The sequence below is a fragment of the Prinia subflava genome, chromosome 16 (genome assembly GCF_021018805.1).
Source record: "Prinia subflava isolate CZ2003 ecotype Zambia chromosome 16, Cam_Psub_1.2, whole genome shotgun sequence".
NCBI classification, from domain to species: Eukaryota; Metazoa; Chordata; class Aves; order Passeriformes; family Cisticolidae; genus Prinia; species Prinia subflava.
Window position 1 is genome coordinate 2362875 of NC_086262.1, and position 17589 is coordinate 2380463.

The window sequence follows — 17589 nt, forward strand, 5'->3', positions numbered from 1 at the left end:
GCATTGCAATGGCTGGATGGGATCAACTCCCTGTTTCACTGTGCAGCAGTAGTGAAGCAGATGCAGATGCACAATGGCCATACAGACAGACAGACTGAGGAGAAATTGTAACCCACAGAGCCCACACATCCCAGACAGAGACATCCAAAACCCCAGAAAGAAGAACCCTATGCCAACAAAACAGAGTGACACAGTATTCAGAACTAGCTTAGTTTTCTGAGCTGTAAAAAGGGCTTTGAGCACTTTCATCAAGTGTGAGTTTTTCTAGTCAATTGTGCCACTGTGTTAAAGCAAATAAAAAGCAGTTCATGGCCAGGTGTGACAGCAAGAGAGACAGGAGATCTCAGGGTTGCTGTTCCCTGAGATTCTCCTCGGGGTTGCTGTTCCCTGAGGTAATCATGTTTTTGAGAATTTCTTGCTGGAAAGGTTCCACACAAGGGTCAGAGAAGACAATCAGAGTCTGCCAGTCCGTGTTTCCAAAGTTGTTTATTCTTTCATTATCTCTCAGTTCTTTCTCAGCTCTGCAGGGCGTTCCCAGCAGAGCAGGACACGTGGCCAACTGGAGTGGATCAGAGGGTCCCGGACCCTGTGTACAATTTCCCTGGTCCAACCACCATCCACAATGAACTTTTTATTTACAAAACCTTACCAATACTTACTACCTATGCTAACATGTCATTTCTACTCTAAACCAATTCTTGTGATACAACTCAGTAGAAAATGGGGGAAAAGAACAAGATCAAGGAGCACAGGGGTCACTCCCCAATTCCTCCATGTTGCCTCTTCAAGCCCACATACTAAAAATCCTAAATTCGACATTTATGCTCTGTGATAAACTAGTTACTACTTATTTTGAATTTTTTTGGCTTGTGATTCTTCATACAGTGTGGGCATTGACTCCCATGGACAGGGATCAGAAGCAGTGTCCTCCTGGGCTCTATGGGAGGCTGGCTGACCTCCTTGTACAGATCCCAGATCCCCTGTCAGGTCTCCAAAGCCTCCAGGGCAACCACAGGGATGTCCTGGACTCTGACAAGGAGCAAAGCTGGAGCACTATTCCTCTTCTTGAAGCCAATCAAAAATAACAATAACTGAGCTCAACTGTATTCCTGCTGGATTGAGAGGCTGATTGCTTTTTGTTTCCTTCTTTTTGTCTTTCTAGAAGCTGAAAACTTTCATTCTGACTAAGATTGTGATAGAAATTTGTTATCCAAATTGGAAAAACAGGTTTTCTCTGGAGGAATCATTGTCAGTGGTCAAAGTCCAGATCCCTTTCTACCATGAGCCATGAAGGATCTGCCTGTGCACACCCCAGCTAGTTGAAGGAAAGAGCATTGAACTGTCCTGCAGAGAGAGTGCCACGATTGTCTGGGGCCATGTCCTCCGTGCTGACAGGGACACAGGGGAAATCCTGCTCCTCATCAGGGCCCTGGCCCGTGGCACAGTGCTGTGGGGGCAGGCTGGGGACGATGGGCTTGAGGAATCTGAACTCGCTGTTGCCCGAGCCCGTGGTGAGGCTGATCTCGTAGCAATAGGCGCGGGGCAGGCTCCCTGCAGCGGCTGCATCGGCCAGGCCGCTCTGCAAGTTGTCGGCACCATAAAGCACAGGGCCAGCCTCCAGCTCCTTTCTCTTGCACACCTTGCGAGCCACAAAGAGTGCGATGGAGACGAGGAAGAGGAGCGAGACAAAGACCAAGGAAATGATTAAATAGGTGGTGAGGGAGCCGTCCTGATCCTCTGTGGCGGCGCTGCTGTGCGGGAGGCGCACGTCTGAGAAGTCCTTGAGCAGGAGGGCGCTGAGAGCTGCGGTGGCTGAGAGCGGGGGCTGGCCGTTGTCTCTGACCAGGACAACGAGCTTCTGCTTCACGCTGTCTCTGTCTGTCACGGGCCTCCTGAGACGCACCTCCCCGCTTTGCACAGCCACGCTGAAGAGCCCGGGCTCGGTGGCCCTCAGCAGGTGGTAGGAGAGCCACGAGTTCTGTCCCGAGTCGGCATCGACGGCCACCACTTTGGTGATGAGGTAGCCCGCCTCGGCCGACACGGGCACCAGCTCGGCGGGCGCCGGGCTGCCGTCCTGGCCTGGGTACAGCACGAGCGGCGCATTGTCATTCTGGTCCAGCACCAGCAGGCGGACGGTGACGTTGGCTCTGAGGGGAGGAGAGCCCGCGTCAGAGGCACTGACCGTCACCTCGGCCTGCCTCAAGCGCTCGTAGTCCAGGGGCCGCAGCACAAACACGTGTCCCTTCTCCGAGTCCACCGAGATGCAGGAGCACCAGGGCCGCTCTGCCGCTTGCGCTGGCGCCAGGGAATAGGTCACCTTGGCATTGAGCCCCTCGTCCGCATCGGCGGCGCTGACGGCTCCCACAAACGCTGTGGGGACATTGTTCTCACGCACATACATGGTGTACGAGGTCTGGTTGAAGACGGGCGCGTTGTCGTTGACATCCGAGATGTCCACGCTGAAGGTGTGCGTGCTTGTGAGAGCAGGCGAGCCCGCATCTGCTGCTGTGACCCTCAGCACGTGCTGAGCCGTCTCCTCGCGGTCCAGCGCGCTCACTGTCACCAGCTCATAGTAATTCTTATAGGCCGGCCGCAGGGAGAAGAAGAGCTGATCCTCCAGGGCACAGGAGATCTTGCCGTTGGCACCAGAATCCCGGTCCCTGACGGAAAACAGGGCCACCACTGTGCCCGGCGCTGTGTTCTCGGGCAGGGGACTGCTGAAGGAACTGACCACCAGCTCTGGGGCATTGTCATTCACATCCACCACCTCCACCAACACTTTGCAGATTGCTGAGAGTCCCCCTCCATCTGTGGCCTTCACATTGAGCTCATGAGTCTGTGCTGCCTCAAAGTCCAGAGGTTTTGTGAGTTTAATTTCACCACTCTTAGAGTCAATTGTGAACAAGTGTTCAGTCTGACTGACAGCTTGGCTGAACTCATAGGTGATGTCTCCATTAACTCCTATATCCTCATCAGCTGCAACCACACTTACAACTACAGAACCCTCTGGTGAGTTTTCCAAAACCTTCCCAACATAAATTTTCTGTGTGAAGGCAGGAGCATTGTCATTTACATCTAGAACAATAATGTGGACCTGGGTGGTCCCACTTCTGGGTGGAGAGCCACCGTCCACAGCAATGACACTGAAACTCAGCTCTGCCTGCTCCTCTCTGTCTAGTGGCTTTTCCAAGGTCAGTTCCACACTTCTGTAATTCTCACTGTGACTTCCATAGCACACACTAAAGTACTCGTTCTTGGGAGAGATGCTGTACACCTGGACTGTGTTGCTGCCAATATCGGGGTCCCGAGCGCCCTCCAGAGGGAAACGAGAGCCCGGGTCGCTCGTTTCTAAAATCTTAAAACTTACTCGTTCCTTGGGGAACACGGGTGAGTGGTCATTGATGTCCTCCAGAGCCACCTCGACCCGAAAGAACTGCAGGGGGTTGGAGAGCAGCAGCTCGAAGGGGAGCATGCAGGGGGCGGCCTGGGCGCACAGCTCCTCCCGGTCCAGCCTGGCCGCCACGACGAGGCGGCCGGAGGCGCGCTCTAAGCGAAAATGCTGCCGCCCGTCCTCCCACACCAGGCGGGCGCGGCGAGCCGAGAGCTGCGCCGGCGTCAGCCCCGCGTCCTCCGCCAGCTTGCCTACCAGGGAGCCGCTCTCCGCCTCCTCGGCCACGGAGTAGCGGATGGGCTCGGCGCGAGCGTGCGGCAGCGACAGCAAAGCACAGACACAGAGCACTTGCCTTGCGATCGCCATGGCGCGGCGGCGGCGGCGGCGGCGGCCGGTGTCGGTGTCGGTGTGGCGGCTGTCCCGGGCGATTCCCCGCGGAAAGCGGCCGAGTGCGGGGCGGGCGCCTTCGGTCGCTGTGGGTAATTCCTCCGGCGGTGCCTAAAGGAGCTGGGGTGTCCCGGCAGCGGGTGACATAGGCCAGCGCTCGCAGCCGCTGCCGCTGCCACCTGCGCCCAGCCGAGCCGGGCTGGTCTAAGCTGGTTCGGGTTGCGACCGGCTGCTCTGCTCTCCTCTGGGCTGCGCTCGGTCTAACCCGGCTGCTCTGGTCTGCTCTAATCTCAGCTGCTCTGGGCTGCTCTAATCTCAGCTGCGCTGGGCTGCTCCGGGCTCGGCCGCCTCCGCTGCCGCAGCCGCTCGGCGCCGCCTTGGCCGAGGGCACCACCCAGCGGTGCGCGCTGGGACTGCGCCCGCCGCCGCCCGCAGCCCGCGCTGCCGCTCGCCCCGGCCCGCGATTCCAAAGCTTTCCGGACAGCCGCGGGCAGGAACGGAAGGCGAAATTTCCCAGGGCAGCCTCAAACGTAGACTCAACCTAGAAGATCTAAGCCGCATTTCCTGGTTGGACAAACCGCACAAGGATTGGACGATGAAAGAAGCACCGGCATGCCAATATACAGTGTCCCTGCTCCATCTACAAACTCAGGAACTGTACCTACCCGATATAGCTTCTGTCAAGGGACATAGCAAGAAAAAAACTCACAGAATTTTAAAAATTCTTCACAAGGCTTTCCCAGAAAGAACATCTCTACAAAGATTTCTGTCTTTTCAAAATGAGTTTGGCTCTTCTCTTTATTTCAGTTCTACATATTGTTTCAATTCTTACACTCATGGTTATAGCAGTTTACAATGTTAAACTGTTTAAGTCCAGCACAATACAGGGTCAGGGATTCTTTCTGAAAATGCCATGCATCACACAGATCATTCAAACAATCAGTTGTTATAGATGGGGTGGCTGTCTTCTCTAGAGGAGCAGGGAAAAGAATTCTCTGTATAGTTCAAAAGGTAGAAGGAGAAAGGACAAAAATGGGATGGCAAATGCTCTAACACAAATGGAGAAAATCCTTTATGGACCACTTTCCAGTCCCACCAAGAAGCCACTGAATTCATAAACAAGAATGAGGAAACAAAACTCAAGGTCCTTTCTTCACATTTTTTTTGATTCAAACTTCAACAAATTTTCTTGGATGGACATGTGTCCTTTTCATGCACACAAAGATAATCAGTTTTTATGACTCTTTATATTTATAGCCTACCCTAACACATCTTCTGGTGATGTATTTCCGTGAGCACTGGAAGTGACCAGAAAACCAAACACACACATAGGCCAAAGGAAGATTTTGTTGCACATTTTCCTGCTCCTCTCTGGCTTACAGAAGATGACATCCTTGTACTCATAGTGTCAAAATAGCCTTTTAACCTGCAGTGCTGGAATTGCCAGCAATGGCTGGGTGGGATCAACTCCCTGTTTCACTGTGCAGCAGTAGTGAAGCATCTGCAGATGCACAATGGCCATACACACAGACATAGAGAACAAGGTGTAGCATACAGAGCTTAACCATTCCAGACAGAGACTTACAAAACCGCAGAATGAAAAACCTTATACTAAAAGAACATCATGACAGTATTCTGAACTAGCTTGCTTTTCTGAGCTGGAGTAGGGGCTTTGAGCCATTTCAGCAAGTGTGAGAATTGTTTGCTTAATTGTGCCATTGTGTCATAGCAATTATTGAGGCTCATGGTCTGGTGTGACAGCAAGAGAGCATAGCTGGAGGGCAATCCTCATCTTAAACCAGATCAGAAATGACCATTACAGAGCGGAAGTGTATTACTGCTATGATGAGACCCTGACTTTCATTAATTTCCCTCTTTCTGTTTTTGGAGAAGCTGAGAACATTTATGACAACTTTAAATTTGCAGAAACCTGGATATGCCAATAGGAAATACAGGTTTACCCTGGAGGAACAATTGCTTCATGGTGAAGGCTGGATCCCTAACTACCATGAGCTCTGAAGGCTCTCTTTGTGCACACCCCAGCTAGTTGAAAGAAAGAGCGTTGAACTGTCCTGCAGAGAGAGTGCCACGATTGTCTGGGGCCATGTCCTCGGTGCTGACAGGGACACAGGGGAAATCCTGCTCCTCATCAGGGCCCTGGCCCGTGGCACAGTGCTGTGGGGGCAGGCTGGGGACGATGGGCTTGAGGAATCTGAACTCGCTGTTGCCCGAGCCCGTGGTGAGGCTGATCTCGTAGCAATAGGCGCGGGGCAGGCTCCCTGCAGCGGCTGCATCGGCCAGGCCGCTCTGCAAGTTGTCGGCACCATAAAGCACAGGGCCAGCCTCCAGCTCCTTTCTCTTGCACACCTTGCGAGCCACAAAGAGTGCGGTGGAGACGAGGAAGAGCAGCGAGACAAAGACCAAGGAAATGATTAAATAGGTGGTGAGGGAGCCGTCCTGATCCTCTGTGGCGGCGCTGCTGTGCGGGAGGTGCACGTCAGAGAAGTCCTTGAGCAGGAGGGCGCTGAGAGCTGCGGTGGCTGAGAGCGGGGGCTGGCCGTTGTCTCTGACCAGGACAACGAGCTTCTGCTTCACGCTGTCTCTGTCTGTCACGGGCCTCCTGAGACGCACCTCCCCGCTTTGCACAGCCACGCTGAAGAGCCCGGGCTCGGTGGCCCTCAGCAGGTGGTAGGAGAGCCACGAGTTCTGTCCCGAGTCGGCATCGACGGCCACCACTTTGGTGATGAGGTAGCCCGCCTCGGCCGACACGGGCACCAGCTCGGCGGGCGCCGGGCTGCCGTCCTGGCCTGGGTACAGCACGAGCGGCGCATTGTCATTCTGGTCCAGCACCAGCAGGCGGACGGTGACGTTGGCTCTGAGAGGAGGAGAGCCCGCGTCAGAGGCACTGACCGTCACCTCGGCCTGCCTCAAGCGCTCGTAGTCCAGGGGCCGCAGCACAAACACGTGTCCCTTCTCCGAGTCCACCGAGATGCAGGAGCACCAGGACCGCTCTGCCGCTTGCACTGGCGCCAGGGAATAGGTCACCTTGGCATTGAGCCCCTCGTCCGCATCGGCGGCGCTGACGGCTCCCACAAACGCTGTGGGGACATTGTTCTCACGCACATACATGGTGTACGAGGTCTGGTTGAAGACGGGGGCGTTGTCGTTGACATCCGAGATGTCCACGCTGAAGGTGTGCGTGCTTGTGAGAGCAGGCGAGCCCGCATCTGCTGCTGTGACCCTCAGCACGTGCTGAGCCGTCTCCTCGCGGTCCAGCGCGCTCACTGTCACCAGCTCATAGTAATTCTTATAGGCCGGCCGCAGGGAGAAGAAGAGCTGATCCTCCAGGGCACAGGAGATCTTGCCGTTGGCACCAGAATCCCGGTCCCTGACGGAAAACAGGGCCACCACTGTGCCCGGCGCTGTGTTCTCGGGGAGGGGACTGCTGAAGGAACTGACCACCAGCTCTGGGGCATTGTCATTCACATCCACCACCTCCACCAACACTTTGCAGATTGCTGAGAGGCCTCCCCCATCTCTGGCCCTCACACTGAGCTCATGAGTCTGTGCTGCCTCAAAGTCCAGAGGTTTTGTGAGCCTAATTTCACCACTCTTAGAGTCAATTGTGAACGGGTTGTCAGTCTGACTGACTGCTTGGCTGAACTCATAGGTGATGTCTCCATTAACTCCTATATCCTGATCAGCTGCAAGCACACTTACAACTGCAGAACCCTCTGGTGAGTTTTCCAAAACCTTCCCAACATAGATTTTCTGTGTGAAGGCAGGAGCATTGTCATTTACATCTAGAACAATAATGTGGGTCTGGGTGGTCCCACTTCTGGGTGGAGAGCCACCGTCCACAGCAATGACACTGAAACTCAGCTCTGCCTGGTCCTCTCTGTCTAGTGGCTTTTCCAAGATCAATTCCACACTTCTGTCATTCTCACTGTGACTCCCATAGGAGATACTAAAGTACTCGTTCTCGGGAGAGATGCTGTACGCCTGGACTGTATTGCTGCCAATATCGAGGTCTTGAGCCACCTCCAGGGGGAAACGAGACCCCGGGTCGGTCGTTTCTGGAATCTTAAAAATGACTCGTTCCTCGGGAAAAACGGGTGAGTGGTCATTGATGTCCTCCAGGGATACCTCGACCCGAAAGAACTGCAGGGGGCTGGAGAGCAGCAGCTCGAAGGGGAGCATGCAGGTGGCGGCCTGGGCGCACAGCTCCTCCCGGTCCAGCCTGGCCGCCACGACGAGGCGGCCGGAGGCGCGCTCTAAGCGAAAATGCTGCCGCCCGTCCTCCCACACCAGGCGGGCGCGGCGAGCCGAGAGCTGCGCCGGCGTCAGCCCCGCGTCCTCCGCCAGCTTGCCTACCAGGGAGCCGCTCTCCGCCTCCTCGGCCACGGAGTAGCGGATGGGCTCGGCGCGAGCGTGCGGCAGCGACAGCAAAGCACAGACACAGAGCACTTGCCTTGCGATCGCCATGGCGCGGCGGCGGCGGCGGCCGGTGTCGGTGTCGGTGTGGCGGCTGTCCCGGGCGATTCCCCGCGGAAAGCGGCCGAGTGCGGGGCGGGCGCCTTCGGTCGGTGTCAGTAATTCCTCCGGCGGCTCGTCAGGCAGCCGGGGTGTCCCGGCAGCGAGTGACAGAGGGCAGCGCTCGCCGCCGCTGCCGCTGTCACCCCCGCCCTGCTGAGCTACTCTGCGCTGGGCTGTTTCGCTGAGCTATGCTGCGCTGGGCTGTTCCCGGTCAAACCCGCCTGCTCTGCGCTGCTCTAATCTCAGCTGCTCTGGGCTGCTCCGGGCTCGGCCGCCTCCGCTGCCGCAGCCGCTCGGCGCCGCCTTGGCCGAGGGCACCACCCAGCGGTGCGCGCTGGGACTGCGCCCGCCGCCGCCCGCAGCCCGCGCTGCCGCTCGCCCCGGCCCGCGATTCCAAAGCTTTCCGGACAGCCGCGGGCAGGAACGGAACGCGGCCATTCCCAGGGCAGCCTGAAGCCGAAGCTCAGTCCAGAGGACCTCATCCCTCAGCAGGACAAACCGAGCAGCGATAGTGAGATGGTGACAGCACAGGCAGGCCGAAGTGCACTCTACCGCCTGCATCTCCACACTCAGCAAGTGCTCCCACCTTACATTGCCTCTCTCAAGAGACATAGTGAGAAAAAGACTGGCAGAATTTTGAAAAGACTTGAGGGAGTTTTCCAGGAAAGAACGTCTCCACAAAGAATTCTGTCTCCACAATAGGAGTTAGAATGTTCTCTTTATTTAAATTCTACACATTTTTTCATGTTTTCAAAGTCCGAGGGATACCAGTTCACAATGTTACACTGTATATCTTCAGCACAATACAGCGTGAGGGAGTCTTTCTTAATATTCCATGCATCACACAGATCATTCAAACAAACAGATATTATAGTTTGGCTGGCAGTCCTTCTGTAGAGGAACAGGCAAAATAATGCTCAATATAGTTCAGAGGATAGAAGGGGAAAGGGCAAAGACAGAAATGCAAAAGCTCTTTCACAAATGAAGATAATCCTATAGGGACAGCTTTCTAGTCCCCTCAAGAAGCCACTGAATTCAGAAACAAGAATCAGGAAACAAAACTCAAAGTCCTGTCTTCTACTTCCTCTTGATTCGAACTTCGACAAATTCTCTTGGATGGACATGTGGCCTTTTCATGCACACAAAGACAAGGAATAAGTTTTCATGACTCTCTACATTTATAGCCTACCCTAACTCATTTGCTGCTGCTTTATTTACAAGAGAATCAGACTGGGACAGAACACTAAAGGCACACATAGGCCAAAACATTTTGTTGTGCTTTATTCAGCTCCCCTCTGCCGTGAAGAAGATGACACTCCTGACTTCATAGGATCAAAATGGCCTTTTACCCTGCAGAGCTGGAATTGCCAGCATAGCAATGGCTGGATGGGATCAACTCCCTCTTTCACTGTGCAGCTGTAGTGAAGCATCTGCAGATGCACAGTGGCCATACAGATTGACATACTGAGGAGAAATTGTAACCCACAGAGCTCACATATCCCAGACAGAGACCTCCAAAACCCCAGAAAGAAGAACCCTATGCTAACAGAAGAGAGTGACACAGTATTCAGAACTAGCTTAGTTTTCTGATCTGGGAAAAGGGGTTTCAGAAATTTCATCAAGTGTGAGATTTTTCTACTCAAATGTGCCACTGTGTTATAGCAAATAATAAGTGGTTCGTGGTCAGGTGTGACAGCAAGAGAGACAGGAGGTCTCAGGGTTGCTGTACCCTGAGATTCTCCTCGGGGTTGCTGTTCCCTGAGGTAATAAGGATTTTGAGATTTCTTGCCCAAAATGTCCCACATCAGAGCCAGAGAAGACAAGCCAGTCCGTGTTTCCAAGGTTGTTTATTCTTTCTTTGTCTCTCAGTTCTTTCTCAGCTCTGCAGGGCATCCCCAGCAGATCAGGACATGCGGCAGGACTGGGGCAGATCAGAGGGTCCTGGACCCTTTGTACCATTTCTCTGGTCCATCCACCGTCCACAATGAATTTTTATTTACAAAACCTTACCAATACGTACTACCTATGCTAACGTCATTTCTACTCTAAACCAATCCTTGTGATATAACTCAGCAGAAAACGGGGGAAAAGAACAAGAACAAGGAGAACAGGACAACTCCCCAATTCCTCCATCTTGCCCCTTCAAGCCCATATACTAAAAATCCTAGATTCTACATTTACACTCTGTGACAAACTAACTACTACTTATTTTGAATTCTTCTGGCTTGTGATTCTCCATACAATGTGGGCATTCCCTCCCATGGCCAGGGATCAGAAGCAGTGTCGTCCTGGGCTCTGTGTGAGGCTGGCTCAAGCCCTTGTACAGATCCCAGACCCCCTGCCGGGACTCCAAAGCATCCAGGGTGGCCAGAGGGATGTCCTGGACTCCGACAAGGAGCATAGCTGGAGCACTATTCCTCTTCTTAAAGCAAATCATAAATAACTATAACAGAGCCCAACTGTATTACTGCTGGAGGGAGAGACCGTCTTTTATTCCCTTTTTTCTGTCTTTCGAGAAGCTGAAAACTTTTATTCTGACTTAAATTGAGAGGGAAATTGGTTATCCAAAATGGAAGAACAGGTTTTCCCTGGAAGAACCATTGTGAGATGTCAGAGCCGAGATCTCTTTCTACCATGAACATTGACACATCTGTCTGTGCACACCCCAGCTAGTTGAAGGAAAGAGCGTTGAACTGTCCTGCAGAGAGAGTGCCACGATTGTCTGGGGCCATGTCCTCGGTGCTGACAGGGACACAGGGGAAATCCTGCTCCTCATCAGGGCCCTGGCCCGTGGCACAGTGCTGTGGGGGCAGGCTGGGGACGATGGGCTTGAGGAATCTGAACTCGCTGTTGCCCGAGCCCGTGGTGAGGCTGATCTCGTAGCAATAGGCGCGGGGCAGGCTCCCTGCAGCGGCTGCATCGGCCAGGCCGCTCTGCAAGTTGTCGGCACCATAAAGCACAGGGCCAGCCTCCAGCTCCTTTCTCTTGCACACCTTGCGAGCCACAAAGAGTGCGGTGGAGACGAGGAAGAGGAGCGAGACAAAGACCAAGGAAATGATTAAATAGGTGGTGAGGGAGCCGTCCTGATCCTCTGTGGCGGCGCTGCTGTGCGGGAGGTGCACGTCAGAGAAGTCCTTGAGCAGGAGGGCGCTGAGAGCTGCGGTGGCTGAGAGCGGGGGCTGGCCGTTGTCTCTGACCAGGACAACGAGCTTCTGCTTCACGCTGTCTCTGTCTGTCACGGGCCTCCTGAGACGCACCTCCCCGCTTTGCACAGCCACGCTGAAGAGCCCAGGCTCGGTGGCTCTCAGCAGGTGGTAGGAGAGCCACGAGTTCTGTCCCGAGTCGGCATCGACGGCCACCACTTTGGTGATGAGGTAGCCCGCCTCGGCCGACACGGGCACCAGCTCGGCGGGCGCCGGGCTGCCGTCCTGGCCTGGGTACAGCACGAGCGGCGCATTGTCATTCTGGTCCAGCACCAGCAGGCGGACGGTGACGTTGGCTCTGAGGGGAGGAGAGCCCGCGTCAGAGGCACTGACCGTCACCTCGGCCTGCCTCAAGCGCTCGTAGTCCAGGGGCCGCAGCACAAACACGTGTCCCTTCTCCGAGTCCACCGAGATGCAGGAGCACCAGGGCCGCTCTGCCGCTTGCGCTGGCGCCAGGGAATAGGTCACCTTGGCATTGAGCCCCTCGTCCGCATCGGCGGCGCTGATGGCTCCCACAAACGCTGTGGGGACATTGTTCTCACGCACATACATGGTGTACGAGGTCTGGTTGAAGACGGGCGCGTTGTCGTTGACATCCGAGATGTCCACGCTGAAGGTGTGCGTGCTTGTGAGAGCAGGCGAGCCCGCATCTGCTGCTGTGACCCTCAGCACGTGCTGAGCCGTCTCCTCGCGGTCCAGCGCGCTCACTGTCACCAGCTCATAGTAATTCTTATAGGCCGGCCGCAGGGAGAAGAAGAGCTGATCCTCCAGGGCACAGGAGATCTTGCCGTTGGCACCAGAATCCCGGTCCCTGACGGAAAACAGGGCCACCACTGTGCCCGGCGCTGTGTTCTCGGGGAGGGGACTGCTGAAGGAACTGACCACCAGCTCTGGGGCATTGTCATTCACATCCACCACCTCCACCAACACTTTGCAGATTGCTGAAAGGCCTCCTCCATCTGTGGCCCTCACACTGAGCTCATGAGTCTGTGCTTCCTCGAAGTCCAGAGGTTTTGTGAGTTTAATTTCACCAGTTCTGGGATCAATCACAAATGCTGAGTCACTCTGTCCCCCTGCTTGGCTGAGCTGATAGGAAATGTTCCCATTAACTCCTGCATCTGGATCAGTTGCCAGTACAGTCAGAACCACAGAACCTTCTGGCATGTTTTCCAAAACCTTTCCAATGTACACTGCCTCTGTGAATATGGGAGCATTGTCATTTGCATCCAGAATGACAATTTTCACTTGGGTGGTGCCACTCCTTGGAGGAGAGCCCCCATCTTCAGCAATAACACTGAAACTCATCTCTGCCTGCTCCTCTCTGTCTAGCGCCTTTTCCAAGACCAGTTCAAGATATGTGTCATGTTCACTCCGACTTCCATAGGAGACACTAAAGTACTCATTCTCAGGAAAGATGCTGTACGCCTGGATGTTGTTACTGCCAATATCGAGGTCCCGAGCCACCTCCAGGGGGAAACGAGAACCCGGGTCGCTCGTTTCTGGGATTCTAAAACTGACTCGATCATCTCGGAAAACTGGCGAATGGTCATTAATATCCTCCAGAGCTACCTCGACTCGAAAGAACTGCAGGGGGTTGGAGAGCAGCAGCTCGAAGGGGAGCATGCAGGGGGCGGCCTGGGCGCACAGCTCCTCCCGGTCCAGCCTGGCCGCCACGACGAGGCGTCCGGAGGCGCGCTCTAAGCGAAAATGCTGCCGCCCGTCCTCCCACACCAGGCGGGCGCGGCGAGCCGAGAGCTGCGCCGGCGTCAGCCCCGCGTCCTCCGCCAGCTTGCCTACCAGGGAGCCGCTCTCCGCCTCCTCGGCCACGGAGTAGCGGATGGGCTCGGCGCGAGCGTGCGGCAGCGACAGCAAAGCACAGACACAGAGCACTTGCCTTGCGATCGTCATGGCGCGGCGGCGGCGGCGGCGGCCGGTGTCGGTGTCGGTGTGGCGGCTGTCCCGGGCGATTCTACGCGAAAAGAGGCCGAGTGGGGGGCGGGCGCCTTCGTTCGGTGTCAGTAATTCCTCCGACGGTGCCTAAAGCAGCCGGGGTGTCCCGGCAGCGGGTGACACAGGGCAGCACTCGCAGCCGCAGCCGCTGCCAACTCCGCCCGGCCGAGCTCGGCTGATCTAAGCTCGTTCCGGCTCCGACCGGCTGCTCTGCTCTGCTCTGGGCTGCGCTCGGTCGGACCCGGCTGCTCTCTGGTCTAATCTCAGCTGCTCTGCGCTGCTCTAATCTCAGCTTCTCTGGGCTGCTCCGGGCTCGGCCGCCTCCGCTGCCGCAGCCGCTCGGCGCCGCCTTGGCCGAGGGCACCACCCAGCGGTGCGCGCTGGGACTGCGCCCGCCGCCCGCAGCCCGCGCTGCCGCTCGCCCCGGCCCGGAGACCCAAGCGCTCATTCTGCTAAGGAAAGAAGTGGTAGGGAGGATAGGCTGTAGCCTCGGGGGATTCCTGGCGCCGGATCATCGTCGGCAGCTGCTTCGCGTCCGTCCTCCGCCCTCGCTGGCCGGAGCTCGCGATCTGCTGTACTCTTGGCTAGCTTAAGCGAGTCCGCGCACTACGGGGAACGCATCGAAGAGCGGCACAACGCATTTTGCAGGGCAGTGTGAGGCAGCGGCTGAATTTGGAGGGACTGAGCCGTCTTCTCCGACAGGAGAAACCGGCCTGGAGCCTATGCAGGGACAGTACGTATATCACAGCCGGGAATGGCGCTACAACTACAGGGGAATCTCAGACTGAGGACGGTGAAAAGAGGTGGATCACAGTAGGGCTCAGGCATGGACACACACGCCTGATGGCCAGTCTTGCGGCGAAAAGGGAGGAGTGGCTGTGCTCGCCGCGTGGGCTTCCCTGTCGCAGGCAGGCTCTGAGTTCTGTCCTCGTAGCTGCTCCTCGTCCTTGTCCAGCCCCACCTCAGCATTGCTGTGAGGGCTGGGCAGGGTGGGCCTCAGGAACTGGAATAAGCTCCTCCCCGAGCCGCCGGTCAGACACATTTCGTAGCGGTAAGCCGGCGACAGAGTGCCAGTGCTGCCCACGCCCATGACATCGCTGGCTAAATCTCCGTCCGTGTAACAGCTGGGAGAGGGAGGGGGAAGTTCTGCCCGGACGCGACATTTGCAGAGCGTTCTCGCCATCAAGACGAGGATGGATAAGAGAAAAAGGGAAGAGACGCAGCACAGGGAGGCGATGAGGTAAGTGGTGAGCAATTCCTCCTCTGCCACCTGCGGCTGTTGTCCACTGGCAGGATCTTGGCCAAGCTGGTGGAAAGCATCGGAGAAGTTGTCCACCAGTGCCACGGCGAGGTTGGCAGTGGCAGAGCGCGACGGCTGCCCGCGGTCCCGCACCAGCACGATGAGCCTCTGCCGGGCCGCGTCCCTCTCTGTCACGGCCCGCGCCGTGCGCACCTCGCCGCTGTGCAGCCCCACGCGGAACAGCCCCGGCTCCGTCGCCTTGGCCAGCTCGTACGACAGCCACGCATTCTGCCCCGCGTCCGCGTCCACCGCCACCACCTTGGCCACCAGGTAGCCGGCCTCCGCCCAGCGCGGCACCAGCTCTCCGGCTGTGCTGCCATCAGGGGGTGGGTGCAGCAGCACGGGCGCGTTGTCATTCTCGTCCTGCACGACCACGCGCAGCACGGCGTGGGCGCTGAGCGGCGGGGAGCCGCCGTCGGCTGCGCGCACTGTCACCTCAAAGGCAGAGACCTTCTCGTAGTCTAGTGGCCGCAAACTACGGACGGTTCCACTCTCAGCGTCCACTGACACGAATGATGCCGCTACGAGGGTGCCTGTGGGTGGTGGCACTAGCGCGTATCTCACGCGGGCGTTTTCTCCCGCGTCAGGGTCGGTGGCACTAAGGCGGCCCAGGCTCCTCCCCGCGGGCTCGTTTTCGCTCATCACCATGGTGTAAACGGCCTGGGTGAAGGTGGGTGCGTTGTCGTTCACATCCAAGAGCCGCACGAACAGAGTCTTCCATGCCGAGAGGGCGGGGGATCCCTCGTCGCGAGCTCGCACCGTCACGTTGTATTCCTCCACCTGCTCCCGGTCCAGTGTCTCTGATGTCACCAGCGCGTACGCGTCGGCTGCCAGCAGCGTGATCCTGAAGGGCTGCTCTCCGCTCAGCTCGCAGGTCGTCCTGCCGTTGTCCCCCGAGTCCCGGTCCCGCACGTTGAAGAGGGCCACTACGGTGTTTGGTGGGGCGGCTTCGGAGAGGGTGCTGGTGAGCGAGGTGATGACCACCTCGGGGGCATTATCGTTCACGTCCTTCACCTGCACCTCCACCTTGCAATGCGTGGACAGGCCCCCTCCATCTGTGGCTTGGACGTCTATCTCATAGGTCTTTTTTTCTTCATAATCTAAAGGTTTTTTGAGTCGAATCTGGCCTGTCTCTGGGTTTATTGTAAACGTTTGGAGATTTTCCTCTGAATTTTGAAATATGGAATACACTATTTCCCCATTCGTTCCTGCGTCCAAATCGCTAGCAGACACTATTACCACTAAGGTATCCTGGGGGCTATTTTCCATTACAGAGACTTTATACAGAGTCTGGGTAAATTGCGGGATGTTGTCGTTTATATCCAGAACTACCACGCGGATTGAAGCAGTGCCAGACCGCGGTGGACTCCCACCATCCACAGCTGTGATGCTGAAAGCCACTTCTGCCTGCTGCTCCCGGTCCAGGGCTCGATCCAGCACCAGCTCGGCGTACCTCCCACCGTCATTTCGCCGCTGGGTGTTCACATGGAAATATTCATTCGAGCTGATACTATAATGCTGAAGACTGTTGTTCCCCACGTCTGGATCGTGAGCACTTTCCAACAAAAACCGAGTCCCCGGCACTGCAGATTCCGGGATCTTTAAAATTATCTCTTTATTTAAGAATACAGGAGAATTATCATTTATGTCGGTGAGCCTTACCTCAGCTCGGAAGGACTGCAGTGGGCTCTCCAGCAGCACCTCAAAACGCACCAAGCAGGGCTCGCTCTGTCCACACAGCTCTTCCCGGTCCATCTGCTCTCTCACCACCAAATCCCCGGTGTGCTGGTTCAGCTCTAAATACTGCTTTTCTCCTTCAGGAACGAGTCGAGCCTGACGAGCCAATAATTCCTCTCCAGTTAGCCCCAAATCCTTAGCGATATTGGCCACAAAAGATCCTCTCTCCGCCTCTTCGGGCACAGAGTACCGAGCGGTTTCTGCTCTCATCCCCGAGACGCAGAGTACAAGAATCAGAGCCACCGCTCGCCCCGGGAGCGGTTCCTCGCTCTTCCTCAGCTTCATTCCCTTCCCGTGACCCAACCTCCTCTCCTGTAAGCTGGATGGAGCTGCTGATACAGCCTGCCGACTCCCGAACGGAGCAGCCCGAGATGCTGCAGCCCTGCCCGCCCGAATCGCGGGGGCGGTGGAACCGGGAGCTGCGCGGAGCTTCCGCGGTCAGCAGCGGCACCAGGCGGTCGATCTGTAGAAGGATTCGAAGATTTCCCAGCGCAAAGCCTGGAAAGCAGAGATTACCGACTCGCTTTCTCTGTTCAGAGGTCAAAGCATAGAGATTTAACTACCCATACAAACGTATTCAAAGTACGGCCACTGGCTGAATCAGCAATGCCTCTGTTTGCCTTCTACTTCGAAGCGGAATTTATTTAAAGCTGGCTTGTTCCTTTTGTTTTGGTTTCCCCTCCCTTACCCCTCTCTTCCCCCAGTGTGAACGCTTTGAATAAATTACTTTCCGGCTATTCAGCTAAAGCAGCTGTGTATTGTTACAGGGGTCCAGCCGCCAGCTGCGGTGGTCTTTTAACCACGGCAGCCATCGCCAGAGTCGTTCTCGGAACGGACTGAAATTGTTCCCGCAGTTCACGGCCTGTCCTGCTGGGAGCCTTTGGGAATGGGCTGGAGGCAGCATCTCAGACCTCAGCTCCACTCAGAAAAAAACTCCTCCGCCTTGCTCCGAAGGGTTGCTGCTTCTGAGACCGTCTTATTTCCCAGGTGGTTCTGATTCCCCCTGCATAAATTCTATTCTAGATGCACGGATTTATTCCCGAAATCCTGTTCTTGGGTTGGCTATTTCCTCGGCGATTACTGTG

At 56.1% G+C, this 17589-nt stretch overlaps 4 protein-coding genes across 4 annotated transcripts; all 4 read right to left on the reverse strand.

Annotated features, from left to right (window-relative positions):
* Positions 1–1242: 1242 nt before the first annotated feature.
* LOC134559089 (protocadherin beta-15-like) lies at positions 1243–4317 on the reverse strand. Its single transcript, XM_063413566.1, has one exon. The coding sequence runs from the start codon at positions 3755–3757 to the stop codon at positions 1316–1318; it is 2442 nt and encodes an 813-aa protein (XP_063269636.1). The 5' UTR covers positions 3758–4317; the 3' UTR covers positions 1243–1315.
* Positions 4318–4549: 232 nt separating this feature from the next.
* On the reverse strand, positions 4550–8680 carry LOC134559090 (protocadherin beta-15-like). Its single transcript, XM_063413567.1, has one exon. It carries the CDS (start codon positions 8261–8263, stop codon positions 5822–5824), a length of 2442 nt encoding a protein of 813 aa, XP_063269637.1. The 5' UTR covers positions 8264–8680; the 3' UTR covers positions 4550–5821.
* A 342-nt stretch (positions 8681–9022) lies between these two features.
* On the reverse strand, positions 9023–13668 carry LOC134559096 (protocadherin beta-15-like). Its single transcript, XM_063413575.1, has one exon. It carries the CDS (start codon positions 13423–13425, stop codon positions 10984–10986), a length of 2442 nt encoding a protein of 813 aa, XP_063269645.1. The 5' UTR covers positions 13426–13668; the 3' UTR covers positions 9023–10983.
* Positions 13665–16886, reverse strand: LOC134559095 (protocadherin beta-16-like). The gene has a single exon (XM_063413573.1). The coding sequence runs from the start codon at positions 16787–16789 to the stop codon at positions 14288–14290; it is 2502 nt and encodes an 833-aa protein (XP_063269643.1). The 5' UTR covers positions 16790–16886; the 3' UTR covers positions 13665–14287.
* Positions 16887–17589: the final 703 nt, after the last annotated feature.